Source organism: Caretta caretta, chromosome 17 (genome assembly GCF_965140235.1).
Source record: "Caretta caretta isolate rCarCar2 chromosome 17, rCarCar1.hap1, whole genome shotgun sequence".
Classification (NCBI taxonomy): Eukaryota; Metazoa; Chordata; order Testudines; family Cheloniidae; genus Caretta; species Caretta caretta.
The window spans coordinates 3,117,475-3,140,103 of record NC_134222.1 but is presented as its reverse complement, the minus strand read 5'-3'; the positions used below and the strand labels follow the sequence as shown (position 1 = coordinate 3,140,103).

Here is a 22,629-nt window from a genome sequence, read left to right as displayed (position 1 = left end):
AAAGGCGCGTGTGTCCGTGCGTGGACACACACACACACACGCGTGTGCGCATGCAGCCACAGCATGGCAGCCCAGGTTCCCACCTCATTAGCACGCTCCAGCAGGGAGCCCTCCCTGCTCCTGGGAGCAGCAGGCCAGGCGCCGGCCCCGGCTGCTGGCAGCGCTGCGGCAGGCTGTCGAGGGAGCAGCTGGGACAAGCAGCCGAGCGCACGCTCCTGAGTCACCCTCATTAGCACGGGGTTCCCTCCATCGCACCCACACACGCGCTGCCTCCCAGACTGCTGGACATGGCATGAGAGGTGGGAGATCCCACTGGCTGCGTGGCGCATGGGGAGGAGGGGGTACTTTACGCTGCATTACGCACCTCCCTCCCCACCTCTGCATGCACATGGCTCGCACGCGCACATGGATCGCACGCGCACAGCCCCGGGGAATCCACCCGGGTTATATACACAATGCTCTAGCACGTTACATTAGCACATTCCCACTTGTGGGGACAAGCGGGGGACTCCTCTCACTTTGAGGGGGGGGGGTGTTTGATTCACTTCTGCTTCCTTGTTTAAGGAGTTTGGGTGAATTTTAGAGCAACAGCCCAGAGCATGGGGGTGGAGCCACAGCTCTAACTTCTCCTTTCCAAGCCTGGGCCCCCCTCCCACAGCTCTGCTGGTGACCCCCAAACCCAACCCCAGCCCCTGCTAGCCCAGCCCTGGGCCCCCCTCCCACAGCTCTGCTGGTGACCCCCAATCAAAACCCACAGCCCCTGCTAGCCCAGCCCTGGGCTCCCACCGCCAGCCCAGCTCTGCCAGTGCCCCCCAATCCCGACCCACAACCCCTGCTAGCCCAGCCCTGGGCTCCCACCCCCCGCTCAGCTCTGCCAGTGCCCCCCCAATCCCGACCCGCAGCCCCTGCTAGCCCAGCCCTGCCCCCACAGCTCTGCTGGTGCCCCTCACTCCTGACCTGCAGCCCCTGGTAGCCCAGCCCTGGGGTCCCCCCCCAGACAGCTTTGCAGGTGTCTCTCAACCCAGGACCTTTGCACCCCACCCTGCGTCCTTTCCTGCCCCTCTCTGGCTCCCCCTGCTCCCCTCAGGCCCACGTGGAGTCCGCAGAGCCAGACGAGCCAAGACATCTCTGCCAGCCAGTCCCAGGGCAGCTGGGCACGGATCAGCCGGCAGATCTCACGGCCCCTAGCTCATGCCCACCTCCACCAGCTGCTGCTGGCAGCTTCTCCTAGAGCCGGGGGTGCCAGCCCCTAGCGCCAGCCCTGCTCCAACCGGGCCAGGCTGGCGCGCGCCCGAGTCCCCAGCTCCCGCCTCTGCAGCGGCTGCAGGGCCCGTGGCGTGAGGCCCGTGCCATCGCCATGGCAACAGGCTCCTGCACAATCCTGCCGGCTGCCAGCTCAGCCTCCCACGGCCGCAGGGATGGGGGAAGGGGCCTTGCGCTCTCCCCTGCTCCGTCCCACGGGCCGGGCAGGGCGCAGGGGGCAAAGGGGCAACGGAGCCGGCATCACCCCACCCCACAGCCCACCTCAGTGCGGCCCCGGCTTTCAGCCAGCACAACACCGGGGTCAGGCGCCCCCCAGGGCGACTCGGCCCGCGGACACCGGAGCGGGAGCAGGGGCTGGGCTCGGCGACCTCCAGGAGAGGCGCTCCCTCCCAGCTGGCCTGGGGGCCGCAGTGTCACGACCCCAGCCTGCCCCATAGCAGGGACCGCTGAGCTGGGGGCCGAGCCGCCGGCAAGGGTGCCAGCACCCCGGCTATCGGGCTGCAGCCCAAGCCCAGGGCAAGAGGCAATGCCATCCCACCTCTCCCAGCTCTTCCCATGCCCTCCGGCATGGGGCTCTGCAGCAGCTTCTTCCCCCGAAAAGCCCCCTGGAGCCACTGGGCAGGAAAGAAACCGACCCCATGATTAGCAGCCACTCATAGCCCGTGCCCCCAGGGCACCAGCCACATGCCAGCCACAGCAGTTAATATTTCACCAGCCCCACCGACAGGGCAGAGAAGCCCCCGTGCACCAGGGCACAGTATCTGGGCTCTCCCAGAGCGCTTCCCCGAGGACGAGTCCCATGCAGTGAGGTCTGCACGGAGGAAGGCACGTTCCTGGCTCCCCTACAGCCCCGCCAGCTGCCCTCCTTACTGCACCAGGAATGCAAATTAAACCCAACAGCTAAGACACTATGCCCCATTGCCAGGCACATGTCAAGTGCTACTGCCAGGGAGGGGCGGCCGGGGAGGGGCGTGTGGGGCAGGGGGAAGCAGGGTCACATGCGTCCCCAGGCCAGGCAAGAGGCCCTGGAGAGCCGGGGCCCAGCGGGAAGAACTTGTGCCATCTCCGAGAGTGCCCCAAACACACACATTGCAAATCCCCAGCTCTAATTCCTGGGCCTGGAATTCCTTATCTGCTGCGCCCCAGGCCCCTGCACCCCTGCCTGCAGCCCAGAGAGAGGCCAGCCGCCCTGGGTTTGTGTGGCCCCCGGAGCACAGCCTGAGTCCAGCACTGCCGCAGCATGGGGAGAGCGGCTTGAAAGCCAGCCGCACCGTGGTCACATCGCCCTCCCCACAGCCTGGCGCCGGGCCACCTCCAGCAACGGCAAAGAGACGGGAGGGCTTGGGAGCCCCTCCGCTGCACATGTCCGAGGACGGGAACTCACAGGAACAGCAAAGGGAGATCTCACTGCCACTTCCCCTCACCTCTGCCAGCGCCTCAGCACCGACCACAGCCCCCGTCACCCCGGCCCGGGCTCCCCCCCAGGTCTGCCAGCGCCGACCCGCAGCCCCCATCACCCCGGCCCGGGCTCCCCCCCGGTCTGCCAGCGCCGACCCGCAGCCCCCGTCACCCCGGCCCGGGCTCCCCACCAGCTCTGCCAGCAGCGACCCACAGCCCCCGTCACCCCGGCCCGGGCTCCCCCGCAGGTCTGCTAGCAGCGACCCGCAGCCCCCGTCACCCCGGCCCGGGCTCCCCACCAGCTCTGCCAGCAGCGACCCACAGCCCCCGTGACCCCGGCCCGGGCTCCCCCCCAGGTCTGCTAGCAGCGACCCGCAGCCCCCGTCACCCCGGCCCGGGCTCCCCACCAGGTCTGCCAGCAGCGACCCGCAGCCCCCGTCACCCCAGCCCGGGCTCCCACCCAGCTCTGCCAGCAGCGACCCGCAGCCCCCATCACCCCGTCCCGGGCTCCCCCCCAGGTCTGCCAGCAGCGACCCGCAGCCCCCGTCACCCCGGCCCAGGCTCCCACCCAGCTTTGCCAGCAGCGACCCGCAGCCCCCATCACCCCGGCCCGGGCTCCCCCCCAGGTCTGCTAGCAGCGACCCGCAGCCCCCGTCACCCCGGCCCGGGCTCCCCACCCAGCTCTGCCAGCGCCGACCCGCAGCCCCCGTCACCCCGTCCCGGGCTCCCCCCCAGGTCTGCCAGCAGCGACCCGCAGCCCCCGTCTCCCCGGCCCGGGCTCCCACCCAGCTTTGCCAGCAGCGACCCACAGCCCCCATCACCCCGGCCCGGGCTCCCCCCCAGGTCTGCCAGCGCCGACCCGCAGCCCCCGTCACCCCGGCCCGGGCCCCCCCGCCAGGTCTGTCAGCGTCGACCCGCAGCCCCCGTCACCCCGGCCCGGGCTCCCCCCCAGGTCTGCCAGCGCCGACCCGCAGCCCCCGTCACCCCGGCCCGGGCTCCCCCCCAGGTCTGTCAGCGCCGACCCGCAGCCCCCGTCACCCCGGCCCGGGCTCCCACCCAGGTCTGTCAGCGCCGACCTGCAGCCCCCGTCACCCCGGCCCGGGCTCCCCCCCAGGTCTGCCAGCAGCGACCTGCAGCCCCCATCACCCCAGCCCGGGCTCCCCAGCTCTGCCAGCGCCGACCCGCAGCCCCCATCACCCCAGCCCGGGCTCCCCGTCTTCAGGCTCTCCCCATCCCCCTCTGCTGATGCCCCTCAAACCCAAACAGCAGCCCCCCTTCCGCATTATTTGTGTCCTGGGCCTTTCCTGAGAGCTGCCTGCGTTCGGGCAGGGGGAGCACACGCCGCCTCTGGGGAACACACACCTGCAACCGCGGCCCTCCTCCTCCTCCACTAGAGACAGGTTAGGCGCAGTCCGGGGATTCCTGGCTCGCTGCTGGCCCAGCCCGGGCACCCCTCCATGCAGGGCCCCAACGCTCTTCCTCGCCAGCCCCCAGAGCCCTCGGCTACAGCCTGGCTGACAGCTGGCTGCGGCTCCCGGAGCCTGCTGCACCAACGCTCTGCCCATCCTTCCACTTCACTAAGCATCTCCATGGCTGTGACCACGCACTCGCCCGCCTGGGGGAGCCTGGGGAGAGCGGGCGGCTAACAGGGCCAGCACGGCAAGGGCCAGGAACAGTCCTCGGGGTCATTTCCCTCCCTCCACGTGCAGCCTGGGGACTGGCTCCAAGGAGAGTATGCCTGCAGCCTGGCCAGGGCGAGGGGAGACCAGCCTGGGGAGCTGGCCGGTGGAGCGACCACGCCCCTGGGGAGACACAGACGGGACGGGACGAGGAGCCCTTGGCCCCCCTGGTCCCCAGCGTCGCCAGCCTGTGAGACATGCTCCCTCTCCCCGGCGCGCTGTGGACTGGCCCTGTTGCCTCAGCCGAAGGTGGCCCAGGGCGGGAGGGAGCCGAATGAGGCAGGAGTGAGGCTGGCCTGAAATGCCTTGGCACAGGGACCCGGCTGTGCCAGTCCAGACCCACAGGTGGCAGCTCCATCCCAGGACCAGCAGGGGACCTTAAGATCTAGGCTCTGCCGCGTGGGCCCAGCTCTAGCTCCAGACAAATCCACACCCGGGATGAGGGGGCAGCGACTGCCCTCCCGCAGGGCCTCCTTTGCCAGCCCCGGCAGAGCCCTGAATAAAGACAGCCCTGCTTTCCCCCGCGGTGGGAAGTACCCATCTGGGATGGGGACTGGCTGCAGGATTGCCACTGAGGTTTATTTCTTCCCTTCTCTCCCCCTGTGGATTAACCGCTGGGGGGGCCCAGTGGTGCCTGTTAAACTGACCCTGCCTGCAACGGAAGCAGCTCATTAACCTTCTCCTTCCTTCCGCCTTCACCACTGCTCCCTCCATCCGGGCCAGCTCTCCTCCCCACTCACAGGCACCAGGGGCAGGCGCTGGCAAAGCCCTGGCATGGGCGGGACGCCCAAAGCAAGCCTGTCAGCGTGGGACAGTGCTCCCCAGCACACCTGGGCCAAAGGATCCCGCAGGAGGACGGGGCTGGGGAAACGGGATCCTGGCAGCCCCGCAAAGCCCGGGTCATTCCAGAGCCCCCAGCAGCACTGACAACGGCTCCTCTTCGCTGGCCCTCATGCCGTGCTGGGAGATCTCGCCAGCTGGCTGCCGCAGGGATGGGTGAGGCATTGCTCAGGTCTAGCGCCCCATCAGGGGTGGCGCCCCTCCCTTTGCAGCCTGTTCTTGCCTGGTCCCCAGTCTGCTACACAAGGGCCCTCTGCTGCTCAGGCTTGCTGGGCAGAGCAGCCAGTCGGCATCTTTCCTCCGCACTCCAGGCTGCCCCCGGGAGCTCTCCCTGCCTCTCCTGCTTGGGAGTTGGAGGGCTGGGCAGATGGGCCCTGAGAGCCAGGGGGTGATGTTCTCTAGTGCAAAGGCGGAGAGGGAGGAGAAAGGCCCCACTGAGGAATCTGGGGCAAGGGGGATGCACCAGAATGCTCATGTAGCCCTTTATTGTGGCTAGGACCCACCAATCTGAAGCCGTTTCCTGGATCTGTGTCCTGCGAAATCTCTGCAGAGGCTCAGCCAGGCCGGTGGGCCCAGTGCCCACTCCCAAGCAAAGGGGCGTCTGGGCGAGCAGAACCCAGAAACTGCCTTGGAGCCTACAGGCCCAGGGACAGCCCCCCAGGGCTCAGCTATGGTGGGGCCAGGCCTTTTGTGCTGGACTAAAGGGAGCCACTTTGGCTCCCTGGCATCACCCAAGGCCTGGGCCAGGCGACCTCCCCAAAGGAGAGACCCACCCAACGGAGCTTAAATCCTGTCACCTAACCACCGCCTCAGCCAGATGAAGCAGCAAGTCCCCAAAGCGCCCGTCACCGCCTGGGCCAGACCCGCAGCAGAGTCTCCAGCAGAACCACCCGCAAGTTGGGAGGAAGGAACTAGCGTCCAGCTGCTCGGCTAGGCAGGCAGCCCGACACCCTCACACCCTTGCCCCACCGGAGATACACAGAGACCATCGGGCCTATTGCTGCGTTCTGCGCCCCGGGCCCAGATGGAAACTAACTGCTAATGGGGCACGAGGTGGCCCAGACCTCATGTCTGGGCAGGGCTGCCGTGGTTCTGCTGTGCCCGAGGGAGGCTGCAGAACCCAGCCCAGGCCTGAGGGGGAGAACACACCACCCCAACGCTGCTGCAGGAGTCCCCCCGGTCCTGGCTTCCTTCCAAAAGGCCCATCATATAGTTACCAGCTCTGGTGCATTCCCTCCCATGCCCCCTGGTGCCGGGGCACCCCGGCTCCTGCCACGCTGGAATGCGCTCAGTGCTGGCACGAACCACAGAGAGATGCAGCCTGAGCGGGTCTGACAGTGCCGGAGCCTGGAGCCATGCCGGCAGGCTCTGAAACACGCCTCACCAACCACAGCCTTGGCACTGGCTCCTGAGGCCCCTAGGACAAACACCCAAAGCAGATCCCCAGTGACGTGCAGCAAGCCACACGCTGCCCTGGACAGGGCTAAGGGATCTTCACACTCCTGATATGGGGGCTAGCCAAGGCAAAGCAGCCAGCTGGGTGCAGGGCACCCATCACAGCATCTCTCCCTGGCCAGGCCTGGCTTCCCCTTCCCTTAGCCAGGATCGCCAGTCACGCCAAGCTCAGCCCGAGGGTCTAATCCACCCAGCGTAGCTCACTCCTGAGCCCCGAGCCAGCTGGGTGCAGGGCACCCATCACAGCATCTCTCCCCGGCCAGGTCTGGCTTCCCCTTCCCTCAGCCAGGATCGCCAGTCACACCAAGCTCAGCCCGAGGGTCTAATCCACCCAGCTTAGCTCACTCCTGAGCCCCGAGCCAGCTGGGTGCAGGGCACCCATCACAGCATCTCTCCCCGGCCAGGCCTGGCTTCCCCTTCCCTCAGCCAGGATCGCCAGTCACGCCAAGCTCAGCCCGAGGGTCTAATCCACCCAGCGTAGCTCACTCCTGAGCCCCGAGCCAGCTGGGTGCAGGGCACCCATCACAGCATCTCTCCCTGGCCAGGCCTGGCTTCCCCTTCCCTCAGCCAGGATCGCCAGTCACGCCAAGCTCAGCCCGAGGGTCTAATCCACCCACCGTAGCTCACTCCTGAGCCCCGAGCCAGCTGTGACGCTGGCAGAGAGACCAGTGCTCCAACTCCCTCTGTGCCCAGCAGCCCTCCTCCCTCCTGGATGGGCACATCCGCCACCCGCCTGCACACAGACCAGGAGAGGGCAGCGTGGCCCTGCTCTCCAGTTCATGCCAGGCCACAGATCCAGGCAGAGCCTCTTCAACTCGCTGCACAGAGGCTTGGACACTCAGGGGCAACTTGCACGTCCATGTACATTGTGAACGCCAGACACCTCCTGCTTACTTCGGGGCGGGGATATTTCCGCATGGGACCAAGTACCTCTGCCATCTGCACACCTCCGGCAGGTTAGCCAGTGCAGACAAGGGCTCAGAGCAGGGCCCACATCCAGAGCCAGGGAACCAAGCCAGCCTCCAGCCAGGGGCTGCAGGCACAGCTTCCGTAGGGCAGCCCCCATGGACACTGGGTCTGATCTAGTGCTGGGTCTGCCAGGGCTCTCGCTGGGGGGCCTCAGCAAGGCACGAGGGGTGCTCAGCTGGTCGGGGCACACACAGTCCGGAACCACTTCTGACCCTGGTGGGGAGGGACCCTGGGGTCTGACCGTGGTGGGGACCTTCTTAACCGCTCTGCGCCTGTCTCCAGACAGACACCACGTTATAAAGTACATTCAGGTCACTGGATCGAGAGTGAAAATAATTAACGTTCACCTCCTTTGCTGTGCCCACACCTGCCCCGCCACTGCTCCCCTGCCCACACCTGCCCCGCCATTGGCCCCCAGGCCTGCATCCTGCCTGCACCTACCCCGCCACTCACCTCATGCACCCCCCGCCCACACATGCCCCGCCATTGCCCCCCCCACCCGACCTGCCCGCCTTTAGCCCCCCGCCTGCACCTGCCCTGCCATTGGCCCCCAGGCCCACATCCTGCCTATACCTGCCCCGCCATTCACCTCGTGCACCCCCTGCCTGCACCTACCCTGTCATTCGCCCCTCATGCCTGCACCTGCCCTGACATTTGCCCCATGCACCCCCTGCCCTGCCATTCACTCCCATGCAGCCCATGCCCACACCCTGCTCCCCCATTCGCTCTTGCACGCCCAGCCTGCACCCTGCTGTTCGCCCCCAGGCCCACACCCTGCTCCACCATTCACTCCTGGAGGCCCTGCCTGTGCCCTGCTCATCTGAATTCCAGCCTCAGTAGCTCGGGTGTGCTTTGATTTGCTGCGTGTCACGGTGGTGAGCACCCTGGGCTGGGGTCTGACGGGCAGTGCACCATATGAATTATACAGCCAGGCAATGCCACTCAAAGCACCCAACCCACCCCCTGGCCAGGCACCCCACCCACTGTGTGCCACCTCTAGGCAGCGTCCTCTCTCTGTCCTCCACATCACCACCACACTGTCCCCCACAAGGTTACTGGTCCTTCCTGCCCAGCGCCAGGCCCTCCTGCGGGCTCCACTCCGAGCTCCACGGCTCCGGCGCAAACACCTGCAGACCGGCCAAGGGATTCAGCCGCAGGCCCCCAGCAGAACTGCGGAGAGGCCTATGGCCCCGCTCCTCATGCTTCAAGGCCGCAGGTTGGCTGCCTACAGGGGCCAGGAAGAACTCACAGCTCCGGCTCTGCGGGGCCGGCCAGGCACAGTAGCGGGGGCTCTCCAGCGCTGGCCCTGCTGGGGGGTGCACTGCGCTCGCCCCACCTGCAAAGCACCTCAAAGCACTTCTCAGGCCTCAGCCCTGCCTGACATGGGGAGAAATCACGGCACCTGCCCCAGGCCACACAGCAAGGCAGCCACAGAGGCGGGAACAGAACCCAGAAGTCCGGGGCTCTCAGCACACAGCCTTGCGGGTGGGTGGGGGAGCTTACCCGCTCGCTGCACCACTGCCAGGGCATGTTCTGGTTCCCGCCCGCCTGAGGTGCTTGCTGCACCGACCCAACCCCGGGGCTGCGAAATCCAGCCAGAGCCAGGCCTCCCCGCTGACCCAGCGCGAGAGCCAGGGACCCGGGCGATCCCCCTGCCCAAGCCCTCCTGGGGCCGCAAGGAGCTTGGCCCCATTCCCGAGGCAGCCCCTGTCTCTCTGGGGCCGTGGTGGCTACCCAGTGCCACGCTGCAGAGCGCGAGAGAGTCACACGAGCCCCACCGCACGAAAGGTCCCCGGCGACCCGGGTCTTGGAGCTCTCTCCCACTCCTCGCATCGCAGTGATCTTCCCGCCACTACCACAAGGGGGCACAGGAAAGCAGCCCAAGCCCAGGGACCAGCCTGCTTCCCCGAGCTCATAACCGGTGGCACAGGGGCTGGCAGGGAGGCCCCGTGTCGGGGGGCACGGCTGCCCAGTGACCCTCGGACACCAGCAGGGCGAGCCGGGGACTGACCTGCTCCCGCTGGAAGGGGGCATCAGGCATGGGGGCAGCGCAGGGCTAGGCCCCTCGGGGCGCCGAGGTCACCCAGCTAGCAACGCGGGAAGCGTGGCGTGGATGGCTCCGGTGTTTCTACCCAGAGGTGCAGCCCCACTCGGAGCAGGGTCAGACAACGCTGCAGGAGCAAGGCCTGAGCCCACCGCTGCCCCCAGGGCTCTCAGCCAGGCCCCCGCCGAGCGCAGCCCATTCTGGGGCTGGGAACTGGGCATGGCTGAATGTGCTTCCCCAGGTGGATCAGCCTGTGCCCCCTGCCCCGGTGCCACGCAGGTGAAGGCAAGTGAGGGCATCTCCCAAGGAAGAGCGCACCCCATGGACAGTCCCTCTCTTGTGGGCTCACTTAGAGGGAGCATCTCTGCCACAGAGCTGCATGGGTCTCTCGGGGCGATTGCAGGGGAAGGTGCCCCAATCCTCCCCGCTCACCTGCGTGACCCCGCTGCACCAGCGCTCAGCCTGCCCATTTACATAACCTGCCCCGGGCTCCGACTGCCCAGGAGGGGGCTGCAGGGGGTTGTGCCACCCCCAGAACACTGGCACTGTCTAAATGCCAAGGGATGGGGGAAGCGCTTCCCGGAGCAGCCTGCAGTGACAGAAAGCAGGAGAGGAGCGCGCATCCACGGGGAGGGGGCTGCACTGAACAGCCCAGGCCCCCGGCTAACGACGGCAGGCAGAAGGGACACCCGCTCCGATGCCGCCTTCGCTTGGATCCTGCCACCCACCCGGCCCTGCGGCGCAGCGTTACACAACAGGTAGTGACAGAGAGGGGAGCCGGGCTGGCCAGTGCCCCCACCTGGCACCGTGCCCCCAGGTGAGCTGGCTCCCTGAGCGATCCTTCCCAGCCCTCTCCGACTCCCGCAGCCGGGAGACCCCAGCGGCTCCGGCCCAGCCCAGCCCGGCCCCCCCGAGCGCACACGTACTGCTGTAGAGGGTGTCGATCCAGGAGAGGCGCGCCAGGCCCCGGTGGCTGAGCGGCTCCATGCTCGGCGAGGCGAGGCTGGCTGTCAGATCCTCGGCCACCGACACATCTCCCAACAAAGGCGGCGAGGGGAGGGAGGGAGGGGAGCAGGGAGGGGGCCAAGGGGAGCGGGGCTGGGGCGGGCTGGCAGAAGCCTGGGCAGCAGTGGGTCACGGCAGCCGGCGAGGGGAGCCCGAGCCAGCCCCTACCCTGCAGCACGGGGCTGCCTGCCGGGGGGAGAGGCTCCGCTCCGGGAAGGAGCCGCCAGTGCCTGCCAATGGCAGCCCGCACCTCCCCCCGCCTCCGCCGGAGATGGGGCGGGGAGCGGAGCCAGCCCCGCATGCAGGGAAGCTGGGGAGGGGGCAGCGAGCCCCTCTCTCCGGCGCCATGTCCAGAGTCACCCCCAGGCGCTCAGCTAGGCTGCTGCCCTGCACCCCAGAGGTGGCTGCATTTCAGCATCATGACAGGTGACAGCTGGGGGTGAAGGGGGGGCACCCCATGCCGTGGGGCAGTGCTGGGCTCCGCAGGCTACCATCAGCTCCCCGAGTTTGGGGGGAAGAGGCTGCGGAGACGCTGCCAGATGGTCAGGTGGCTGCAGGTGGCAGTTAGCTGGGTCTGCCGCATCCCTCGAGGCCGATGACCCCCTCCCCCAGCCATGCCGTGAGTATTTTTAGGGGGTGGGGGAGGGGCATGAGGGGCCCTGTGGATGGCCTAACCTAGGCATCCGGCCCTGTGCCCCCTCTGCAGACTGAGAGCCCAAATTGGCAAGACCCCTCGAGGCAGCCCGGGCATGACTTCAGTCCACCAGCCAGGGGGGCCAGTAGTGCCAGTTGGCAGGGTGATGCCCGTCTATTGGAAGCCAGGCTGAGAACCAGCCAACTCATTCCACACAGGCCAGCGAGCAGCCAGGGACGTAGCCACCTCCCAGCACCAGCAGGCCCTGCCACACTGGAGCTAAGAGGCCAGAGGGGAACGGCTCCACGTCCCGGCCCCAGTGGCAAGGAGAACGGGTCCCAAGGAATGACCTGGAGGGAACATGGGGCGCGTGGGGAGAGCGGAGCCGAGGAGCTCGACAGGCCCTGGGACATCGCCATCTTCGTAGTCACTGGAGCCAACAGCAGCCACGGCAGCTAAGAGATGCATTTCTTTCCTCTCCTCTCCTTCCCGGGGCACGTCAGTGCCAGCCCCCTCCTGTCCTGGGCCGAGAGGCCCGAGACTGCAGCCGGGCACAGCCAGAAGGCATACGGCGGGTAACCAACCCCCCCAGCCGGGGCACAGTAGGTGCAGCCCTGACACTCTCCAGGACAGGGAAGTGGCACAGACAGCCCTGGATGTGGCATGGACACTGCTGCCTCCGGGCCTCACGCAGTCCTCACCGAGGGGCGCCGGCGTTTCCTGCACCCTGCGCTCACCGACGAGCCCATCTGCAGCTGACAGGGTCCAAGCATTTTAGTGCTTTGGACGTGGTTTGTGTTAGAGGCAGCTTCTGAAATGAGACCCCCCCCCCACGCCCTCCGAGCGCTGGGCCCCCAGCCCCCTCGAGGCACGGTTCTGCCCGCTGGGTTGTGCGCCGGGCAGGAGGGCCCTGCCGCACAGGGTGCCGGATCAGCCTGGCACACATAGCCTCAGTTTGCCAGACGCAGCATGCAGGGAGTGGGGGAGGGCCCAGGCACTTGACAGACGCCCCCGCAGCCTGGGGCCTGGCACAGCTCCTGCGACTACTCCAGAAAGAAGCCTGGGTGGGGGACACCAAGCCCAATGGCCCAGGGTCACGGGAATGGTAGCACAGAGCCAGCAATGCTCTGGGACACAGCCCCCCCCCCCCCCCCCGACAGCAACAAGCCAGGGGCACGCTCTGAATGGGAGCCCTGCAGAGGTCACTGGACATATGCTAACCCGTGGCCCGGAGCTCCCCCCAGCTGGCTGCTCCCTCCAGTCGGGGGCTGCGGCCGCCTTCAAGCAGCCTTGCCAGCAGCTCTCCTATCCTTCCCCTCACCCCATGGACCCATTGCACAAACTCCGGCCCAAGCAGGACAGCCCCGAGCAGGTCGCCTACACTAGGGGAATGGGGACAGGACACCTGGGTTCCATTCCCAGCTCTCCCACCGACTTGCTGGGTGCCCGTGGCCAAGTCACTGCCTGGCTCTGTGCCTCAGTTTCCCTCCTGTGAACAGGGATGATACGTTCCCACCCCACATAAAGCACTGAGAGCTCCACAGACTGACAGCCCCGGAGGGGTGCTCCTACCGCAAGGGACACAGACCGCTCCCTCCCATCCCCCACCAGCAGCCCTAGGAGAAAAGCTCCTTCTCCGAAGCCTGTCGGTCCCAGCAGCAGAACAAGACCCCGCCGAAGCATCGAGAGCGAGACAGGAGTCCACAGACACCAGTGCCTGTCCCCACATGCACCACGCCTTGCACCAGGGCAGAGGCACCAGAAGAGGAGCTGCCATCGGGCGGAGACTTGGGCCAGCTCCACTCCCTGGGCTCGGGAGAGAGCAGTGCCTGACGCCTCACCACGGAGCGGGCTCCCCGGGCCCCACCCAGGGCCATGCCAGCTCCATGTCCAAGCACAGCTTCCGCCCCGCCAGACATGTCCCACTCCGGGCACCGAGCAGCCAGCCCACCTGGGCCATCCCCCGAGCTAGGACGCAGAGATGCCAGACCCACTGCTCTGCGCTCCAGCCCTGTCAGCCCCAGTTCTGCTACCCAGAGCTCGGACAGGAAGGAGTTAAACGTCCACCCCGCTCTGCTTGTAGCCCAAGGAAATGTGAACTGCCTGAGCCATCAACCCCAATATGTCAGCAGGCCAGCCAAGCGTGCAACCCGGAGACTGCCCTGGTGCAGCTCGTGCGGGCGCATCTGCCTGCCTGTCCCCGAGGCGCGGGACTGGCAGCGATCCCACACCCAGCCGTCCCGCGGGGAGAGCGCTCCCCCCACTGTCCCAGCCGTGGCTGGACCCGGTCATGCCCACAGCGGGAGCCAGGCACTGGGGCAGAGGGTTACACACCAGGGCCTGGCTTGGAGGGGGCGGGGAGCCGCTCAGACCGAAGTGCCCGCGCCAAGCAGCGTTACAGCACCCACGCTGCAGGCACCAGCCCCATGCCGTGGGCAGGGCCTTCCCCAGGCCCATCCCAGGGCACAGCCTGTCACCCCCGCACACCTTCCCAGGCCACGGTTCTGTCCCGGCAGACCCGGCTCACGCTCGCCTCACGGTGCTCAGCGTGGTGCACCAAACACGGCCAGCGGGCCTCTCGGCCACGGCTAATCCAAAGGCACAGGGCGTGGGCTACGCACCCTTGACGGGCACCAGGAGTGGCATGGTCCGGGAGAAGCCTGTGCCCCAGCCCGAGCTGCCAGTCACCAAGCAGGACCCGAGGCGGGCAGCGTGGCTTTTCAGAGAGCTTTGGCAGTGCAGGGGCTGCAAGGCAGAGGGCCCTTCCCCACGCCCAGGCAATCTCCCCGGTGCACTGCTATTGCTCACTGGCCAGCCAGCACCTGACTGGGCTGGCTTGGTAGGAGCTGGAGCAGTGGCACAAGCAGCCCCCCATACCCTCCCCGGCACCCGATTCCCATCTGCCATCATTGCCCGGCGTAGCCTGGGTCCTCGCAGCCCCAGGGCCGCTAGCCTCCCCTGGGGCTCTCTGCGCAGTCCTGGGCACGTGGCCAGAGAGCAGGGCCCCGGCCAGCCCTCCCTGTGTGCCCTTGCCTGGGCGTATCGCCCCAAATCACCTCCCTGCCATCACAGGCCTCCCTCCTTTGGCTAAAGCTGGCCAGCGGTTGGCCATGAGGGTAGGGCTGGTGGCTCGCTGCGATACACAGGAGGAACTAGGAGGAACTGGCTGGTGCCCTCTGGCCCCTGGCATCTCCCATCCCCAAGTCTGAGCACCTGCCCCCGGCGGTTACGCTCTAGCCGAGAGCACCCAGACATTGGGCGGTGCCGCGCCAAGGACCATGCGTTTGGGGGGACCTGTGCATTCCCAGAGAGCCCTGGGGTCAGGTCAGTCCCCCGTCCCCGTCTCTCGCTGTGTGCCATCCTACCTGCTCCTCGCCCAGGCTAACCAAGGGCTGCCCTGCCCCCCCCGTTCCACCCACGGCCAGCTGGGGGAGGTCTCATGTCTGGGTTGAGTTCAGCCCCCTGCCCCCACAGCACTCACTGGGCCAATGGCAGTGGCGGGGGGGCAGTGCCCTGGGCCCAGGGAAAGGAGGCTGGTGACTATGCTAGAGGAAAGCCATCATGGCGGAGAGCCCGTAGCCGCTAGCAGGATCGACACAGCCCCGGCGCCAGGCACCGCTCTGCATCCCCACGAGAGGCCCAGGCTGCCCCCCTGGGCTGGCAGGTTGGATCAGCACCAGCGTCCCCGCTGGGGCTCATTGCCAAGCTGAGCAGTGAGTCACCAGGCGGTGAATCACCAGCACAAGGTGCAGGCCGGGATGACGCGCAGAGAGCTGCAGTTATCCAGGCCTCACACCAGGCTCTGTACGGATCTGAGCAGCTCCCCGCACGCAGCCAGTGCCCCTCTGCACACACAGCGTAACAGAGTCCGGAGGGGGGACCACAGGCCTCCATGGCCAGGCAAGCAGAGCTCCCCCCACTCGCTCACAGGCCAGTGCAGGGACCTCAGGCCCCAGTGCAAGGTCCGGTTCTGGATCTGTGCTCCGGGCCAGCAGGGTAAGGAGCACCTGCCCTGCTCTCTAGCGCCCCGCTCTGGCCTGCGCACAGACTAGCTGTGGCCAGACCCCCTCCCTCCAGTGCAGGGGCTATGCAGGGGAGCCATTTGCAGGACAAGGAGCCTCTCCGCTCGGAGGCCGACAGGAGCCTGGATTCTGGGGTCAGCGGCACCCGCTTGGCATGAGGCGATGGCCCCCAGCAGACTGGGGGGACCCCAGCTCCATTCCGCCCCCCAGCACTATCAAGAGCACACAGCATTCCCCTGCCCTTACGCTGCACTGCTGCGCCCCACACCAGAGGTGGCCGCACTTCTCCCTATGTGCCTCATTAAGAACGCTGCCAGCGATGGGCACGAAGCCCTCCAGGGCCCCTGCGGGGCGAAAGCACCATAGAAACAGCCACCGTCATCCTGCTGGGATTCGCTGCAGGGGCGGGAGGAGGGGGTGGATCTTTGAAGAGTCACTGCCACGTGCCAGGCTGCTACACTCACATCTGCCAAGGCCACACGCCGCCCTGGGCTGCAAACTGCTCCGGCTTTTCTCCGCCGCCTGCAGCGGGATGGGGCTACACGACACCGCAACGCCCCGTCTGACCCCATCCAGCCCGGCTCCTCCCCAGCCCCGTGCCGCAGGCTCTGCCCTGCCAGCCGCTGGGCAGTACTGAAGACTACAGGGGATCAGGCAGGACAGAGCTTCCCTCTCCCTGAGCCCATTGCCGCTTTAAGGACATAGCTCCCCCACCCCCGGCAAGTCTGGTAACCGCAGCCTCGGCAGGCTCCCCAGTGAGCGTCACCTTGTGGCCTGATCCCAGCGATGCAGAGCCAAACTGCGGCACAAACCCACGGAGCAAAGGGCCACAGACCCAGCCGCCCACCAGGCTCGGGAAGCCTTCAGCTTAGCTCAGCGAGGAACCACAGCGCGGCCAGGCCCTGCCCAATGGCCAGCGCCAGGGAGCGCCTATGGGGACGGGGAGAAAACACCAGCCCCCAACCCCCCCCTCGGGGAGGCCGTGGCACCGCAGCCAGCATCACGGACACACCGCGCCAGTCAGAGCAGGGATGGAGGTACCCCTCTAGCCCAGGGTGGGTGGGCGAGCGGCTACCCCAGACCGCACCATCGGCTGAGTCGCCTCTGAGCTCCCTGCCCGGCTCGGTCCCTGGAATCTGCTTCCAGCCCCCGTCTCATGGTGCCAGGGAGAACACAGAGGCCTTGCTGCCCACGCCCCACCCGGGCCTGGCTGCCCTCTGGCCTTGGGGGGAGGCCACGAGTCACGCTCTCCACCACCCCCATGCAGCCCTGTCTGCTCCGGCTCACTCACGCCGATAACAGCCAGGCTCTGGCTCCAGCCCCATTGCAGCCAGACCGCACCCAAAGCTCGAGGGGTGGGGATGCAGGGAGGCTTCTGCCAGCCCCAAGCCATCCTGACCCATGGTTCTCAGCAATGCCCTGTGGGCATTGCTTTGGCCACACACTGCCCACTATCCTCGGTGCTCAACTGGCCCTCTTCACTGTGGTACCTGGTGTGACGAAGCGGGACTGTTCTTAATGTTTCCTCTGAATAGTGTGGGGGTGTGACAAAGTGGGACTGTTCTTAATGTTTCCTCTGAATAGTGTGGGGGTGCCTCAGTTTCCCCTAGGCAGTTCTGAAGTATCTAGGGGGTGGGGTAAGGGTGTATGATCATTGCAGAGCCCTAGAGGGCAGGTGTGTGCAGGGGTCTGGACACAGAGAATGGCCGACACCCTGTTTCCTGGCAACTGATGGCCTGGGCCCTTCCCCCCTGCAAGGTGAGAGCTAAAGGGTTGGAGAACAAAGGAATCAGGTGACCACCTGGCCCGGGAAAGGAACAAAGCCCAGAGGAGGAGGGGCTGGAGGGGGTTTCAGTTTGGGGCTGGCTGGGACATGGAGTGAAGTGCAGACGTGGTTGTCTGGCTCACTGCCCCCCAAAATGGACCCAGCTGAGGGGTCCCGTTCTCTGCACCTGCAAGCTCTGTTTTAGACCATGTTCCTGTCGTCTAATAAACCTTCTGTTTTACTGGCTGGCTGAGAGTCACGTCTGACTGCGAAGTTGGGGTGCAGGACCCTCTGGCTTCCCCAGGAGCACCGCCTGAGCGGACTCGCTGTGGGAAGCGCACGGAGAGGCAGAGGATGCTGAATGCTCCAAGGTCAGACCCAGGAAGGTGGAAGCTGTGTGAGCTGTGTGTCCTGAAGACAGGCTGCTCACAGAAAGGCGACTACCCCAGAGTCCTGACTGACTTCATGGGGAGCAGTTCCAGAGCATCGCCCAGGGACTCCGTGACAACTGGTGGCAGCGGTGGGATGTACTGCACCCCGTGGATGGCGCTTCCTGCAGTAAGTGACTGGGGAGCAGTAACACGAAGGGGGATTGCCGAGGACCAGGCCTGCTGAAGGCTCAGAAAGGAGCGGTTTCGGGGGGCGGTTAACCCCTGGGAGTGTGTGACCAGCGAGAAGGACTGTGCAGTAATGGGGTCCCCCTGGGGACTGCAGTGAGCAGTCTTAGGGGCGGAGGAGTCTGCAGCTCGACCCTGGCAAAGAGGTGGTGACCTCGAGAAGGGCTGGCACACTAGGGGTTCTCCCTGGAAACCGTGGGGAGCTGAGAACACACGGGCCTGTGAGTCCACAACAACTTGGGAGGAGCGGAGTGATGGCCTGTCACCTTCTCCTTAAGAAGGACATTGTAACCCTGTGCAGAAAGAGAGGGTTGAGCATTGGAAAGTTCACCAAAGCAGAGTTAATCGTGCAGCTGGAGGAGGATGACCGCTCTAAGGAACAGATTCCTGACCCCAACTGGGGCTATAGCAGGATCTGGGAGCAGCTGGAGCGGGAGCCAGGCATCGCCAAGACTCCTGTCCCCGACCAGACGAGGGTCTTCATGATCGGGTTCCCCATCGGGGGATCGAGACGGACGGGATTGGAGCTGAGTCTGAGAGAGCAAGAGGACCGTGGGAGACAGCGAGAGCCCGAGAAAGAGCTGCAGAAGCAGCAGCAGCATGAACTGGCGGTAGTGGGGCGGAGAGGCCTAGGGGACCTCCCAGGGGTGAGTGGGGATAGATCCCGGGGGGCCAGTTCCGCAGGGAACCTCGAGACTAAATTGCTGCCCCTGGTTAAGGAGGGGGGGTGTGGATGCCCACCTCACTGCCTTTGAGCAGGCTGGAGATTTGAACCAAGGGGACCCTGCGGAAAAGCCCCGGTGTCTAGCTCCCTTGCTGGGTCCCAAGGCCATAGACTCCGTCAGCCAGATGGTTGGGGATGTGGACAGGCTCCCACTCCTGACCCCAACCTATATGTCTGTGTGGAGTTTCCTGGGGCCAGGCCCCTCGGACCTCCAGTGGGAGCAGAAGGTGATGGTCAATGGGGAGACATTCTTGGGGTGCCCAAAGGGCATGGGCTGCATAAACCTTCCCACATGCGGCCTGCGAGTGCTATCGACCACCCCTGACCTAAGGGAGGGTGTGAAAATGGAAGGGCCTGGTGTAACTCCTACCAAGGAATGGGAGAGATGCTGGGGCATCCATGGGAACGTTGGTGGCTTCGAACTTCCCCAGGTCACCGGCTAAAGTGACCCCGCTCAGTTCGATCTCGAAGGGGGGAGAGATGTGACAAAGTGGGACTGTTCTTAATGTTTCCTCTGAATAGTGTGGGGGTGCCTCAGTTTCCCCTAGGCAGTTCTGAAGTATCTAGGGGGTGGGGTAAGGGTGTATGATCATTGCAGAGCCCTAGAGGGCAGGTGTGTGCAGGGGTCTGGACACAGAGAATGGCCGACACCCTGTTTCCTGGCAACTGATGGCCTGGGCCCTTCCCCCCTGCAAGGTGAGAGCTAAAGGGTTGGAGAACAAAGGAATCAGGTGACCACCTGGCCCGGGAAAGGAACAAAGCCCAGAGGAGGAGGGGCTGGAGGGGGTTTCAGTTTGGGGCTGGCTGGGACATGGAGTGAAGTGCAGACGTGGTTGTCTGGCTCACTGCCCCCCAAAATGGACCCAGCTGAGGGGTCCCGTTCTCTGCACCTGCAAGCTCTGTTTTAGACCATGTTCCTGTCGTCTAATAAACCTTCTGTTTTACTGGCTGGCTGAGAGTCACGTCTGACTGCGAAGTTGGGGTGCAGGACCCTCTGGCTTCCCCAGGAGCACCGCCTGAGCGGACTCGCTGTGGGAAGCGCACGGAGAGGCAGAGGATGCTGAATGCTCCAAGGTCAGACCCAGGAAGGTGGAAGCTGTGTGAGCTGTGTGTCCTGAAGACAGGCTGCTCACAGAAAGGCGACTACCCCAGAGTCCTGACTGACTTCATGGGGAGCAGTTCCAGAGCATCGCCCAGGGACTCCGTGACAGGGGGTGCCTCAGTTTCCCCTAGGCAGTTTTTAAGTATCTCGGTGGTGGGGTAAGGGTGTATGATCGTTGCAGAGCCCTAGAGGGCAGGTGTGTGCAGGGGTCTGGACACAGAGAATGGCCAACACTCTGTTTCCTGGCCACTGATGGCCTGGGCCCTTCCCCCCTGCCAGGTGAGAGCTGAAGGGTTGGAGAACAAAGGAATCCGGTGACCTCCTGGCCCGGGGAAAGGGACAAAGCCCAGAGGAGGAGGGGCTGGAGGGAGTTTCAGTTTGGGGCTGGCTGGGACATGGAGTGAAGTGCAGACGTGGTTGTCTGGCTCACTGCCCCCCAAAATGGACCCAGCTGAGGGGTCCCGTTCTCTGTACCTACAAGTTCTATTTTAGAACATGTTCCTGTCATCTAATAAACCTCTGTTCTACTGGCTGGCTAAGAGTCAGATCTCACTGCGGAGTTGGAGGGCAGGACCCTCTGACTCCCCCAGGACCCCGCCTGGGCGGACTCGCTATGGGAAGAGCACGGAGGGGCAGAGGAAGCTGAATGCTCTGAGGCCAGACCCAGGAAGGTGGAAGCCATGTGAGCTGTGTGTCCTGCAGACAGGCTGCTCGCAGAAAGGAGACTTCCCCGGAGTCCTGACTGGCTTCGTAGGGAGCAGTTCCAGAGCATCGCCCGGGGACGCCGTGACACCTGGGTACCTAAGGAAGGGAGCACCGCAAGTGGAAATACCCCCCATTCCAGTTCACAGAGCGATCGCCCCATGTGCCAGGGCCCCCAGCCTGCCCTAGAACCAGACACTCCCTTTCCGAGGGGCTCGCGCTCCTCTGCTACGCCCGCCCTGCCAGCAAAGGTCCCCCAGGGAACGGCAGCATGAACCCTGCCCGTGCCCAGGAGCAGCTGCTGACCTGGTGTGAGGATGTGACGCGTTGACCTGGGAATGTGCCCTGGGGATGGGAGACCTGAGAGCCTGTCACCTGAGCCAGGAGGGGGAGGGGGAGGTGACACCTCTGCCCAGGAATGTGAAGACAGGCTGCAGGAGGGGCCTGCTGGGGGGGTTTAGTTTCAGTTTGGGGCTGGGTGGAGGAACACAGGGAACCCCAGGGCTGGGGTCTAAGCTCCCTGCTCCCCCAGAAGGACTTGACTGAGGGGTCCTGGGTGGCTCTGTTTTGGACTGTGTTCCTGTTGTCCAATAAACTTTCTGTTTTACTGGCTGGCTGAGAGTCTCAGTGGATCCCAGGAAGAGGGGTGCAGGGCCTGGACTCCCCCACACTCCGTGACACCTGGCCATTCAGTGGGAACTCCCCGGGCTTTGGAGCAGGCAGCCGCACGATGGGCGTCTGAACCAGGCCTGACCTTGCACTCAGCTTGGCTCTGGCCCAGAACGGGAAAGCCAGGGAGGCAGGCGTCAGGGACTGGATCCCACCGGGGCAGCCAGAGCTGGAGTGATGCAAGGGAACAGCTCTGGCATAAGTATGGGAGGGGGAAGCGGCAGCGGAGGATGGACCAGCCCCTGCCTCGGGACGTGGGGCAAGAGAGGTCAGCTGGGGCACAGGCAGGGGGCACTGCTCTCTCAGCTCCAGCCCCTAACTCCAGAGGCGGCTCCCCACCACGGCGAGAGACTGCACGAGACCTTCTCCCTGGCCCATGGGGCATCCAGCCTGCTGCTGCCACATCAGCCCCCTGACTCTCCTCTCCTGGGGCCCCATCCCTGAGCCCTCCAGGGAGAATACGGCAGCATCCCACTGCGCCATGCAGACCCCAGGGGGGCAGAGCAAAGGGAAGGCTCCTGCTGCAGGGATAGTGCCAGGCAGGCCCAGCACCTCTGCCCAGCACTGTCCAGTCAGGCATCTCTGGCACACAGCTGGGTGCCACGGGCAGAGACGGGACATCGGCCCAGTGGGACCTCAGGTCTGATCCCGGCCGGCAGTGCCTGCTTCAAAGTTTATCACCACCAGACAGGCCTTCGCCGGGCCACCCCACTCCCCCAGGGCAGCTGGGACGGGACAGCACCTCAGTGCCTCTGGGGAAATTCCGCCATTGCTCCAAAAGGTGGAGAGACCCTTGCTCAGCCTATCCTCCCCGGGGGCAGAGCCAGCCACTAGAGGAGCAGAGACCCCCCTTCTCGGGCGGTCCCCCCGGGAGGGTTCCGGGCCGCCCGGGAACAGCGCCAGAACCAGAGAGCAGCAAAGCCACAGGCTGGGTCCCCGTGCAGAGCTAAAGGCAGCAGTGTGCGTGCACACGTGTGCGGAGGGGCAGGCTATCGTGCGGTGGGGGGGGTGACTGGGCGAGCGTGCCCAGACCTGCTAGCACGGAACTCCAGCCTGTGTTCCAGGTGGCATGTAGACACGCATCAGCCCCCTGCACCATGCAGATCGGGGAGGAGGGCCAGGACAGGATCTCTGCCATGCATGCAGTGCACACGTCTCCCCGCTCGTAGCAGGAAACCGCTCACCTCCCACCTCCTCCACCGAGCAGGCGAGCAGCACGCAAGGACAGCTGGCTCAAGGTGCATCTCACACCCGCCCAGAGGCAGCAAGACACTGAACACACCAACCAGACCGGGAGCTTCTGGCCCGTGCAGCAGGCTGCCCCACGCAGCAGGGCCCCTGTGGTCGCAGAGCCCTGCCACAGCTGCAAATGGCTTTTGCAGAGACATCATCGGGGCGGCTGAGGGGGTGGCTATAATTGCTGCTCCCACCAGTCACATGCAGGCCCATCTCTCCTTCCCCCCCCCCCCCCCAACCACGGGCCTCTGCGTCTACCCTTCCACAGCAGGTGCTCTGCAAAGCCAACAGCGTCACTGGGGTTTCAGTCACCCCGGGACAGCCGGTTTACAGGCATTTCTTCCCCGGCCAGGCACTGAAGGTCACTCCCCCCACACATACACACAGTGCCTGGGGGCTGGGGCAGAAGACCCACTGCAGAAACACACTGACAGGACACTGCAGTCGCCCCCTCCAGCAAGGGGGGCAGGGCCCAGCTCCCTGCAGAGGCTGGCTATGCTGCTCT

At 65.7% G+C, this 22,629-nt stretch overlaps 1 protein-coding gene and 1 long non-coding RNA gene across 3 annotated transcripts in view; one reads left to right on the top strand and one right to left on the bottom strand.

Annotated features, from left to right (window-relative positions):
* Window positions 1-22,629, bottom strand: part of ABR (ABR activator of RhoGEF and GTPase) — a 104,737-nt gene that overhangs the window by 54,845 nt on the left and 27,263 nt on the right. The window contains exon 1 of one of the 2 annotated variants that reach the window (XM_048823641.2): window positions 10,575-10,845. The exons of the other annotated variant lie outside the window; for it this stretch is intronic. Within the exon in view, the coding sequence (XP_048679598.1) occupies window positions 10,575-10,635 (61 nt within the window). The 5' untranslated portion in view covers window positions 10,636-10,845. Of the gene's footprint in view, window positions 1-10,574; window positions 10,846-22,629 lie in introns of those variants that run through there. 2 annotated transcript variants of the gene reach the window in all.
* LOC142069523 (uncharacterized) lies at window positions 10,170-19,364 on the top strand. The gene is made up of 2 exons (XR_012665384.1): window positions 10,170-10,465; window positions 11,506-19,364. It is a non-coding gene; the product is annotated as an uncharacterized LOC142069523 (long non-coding RNA).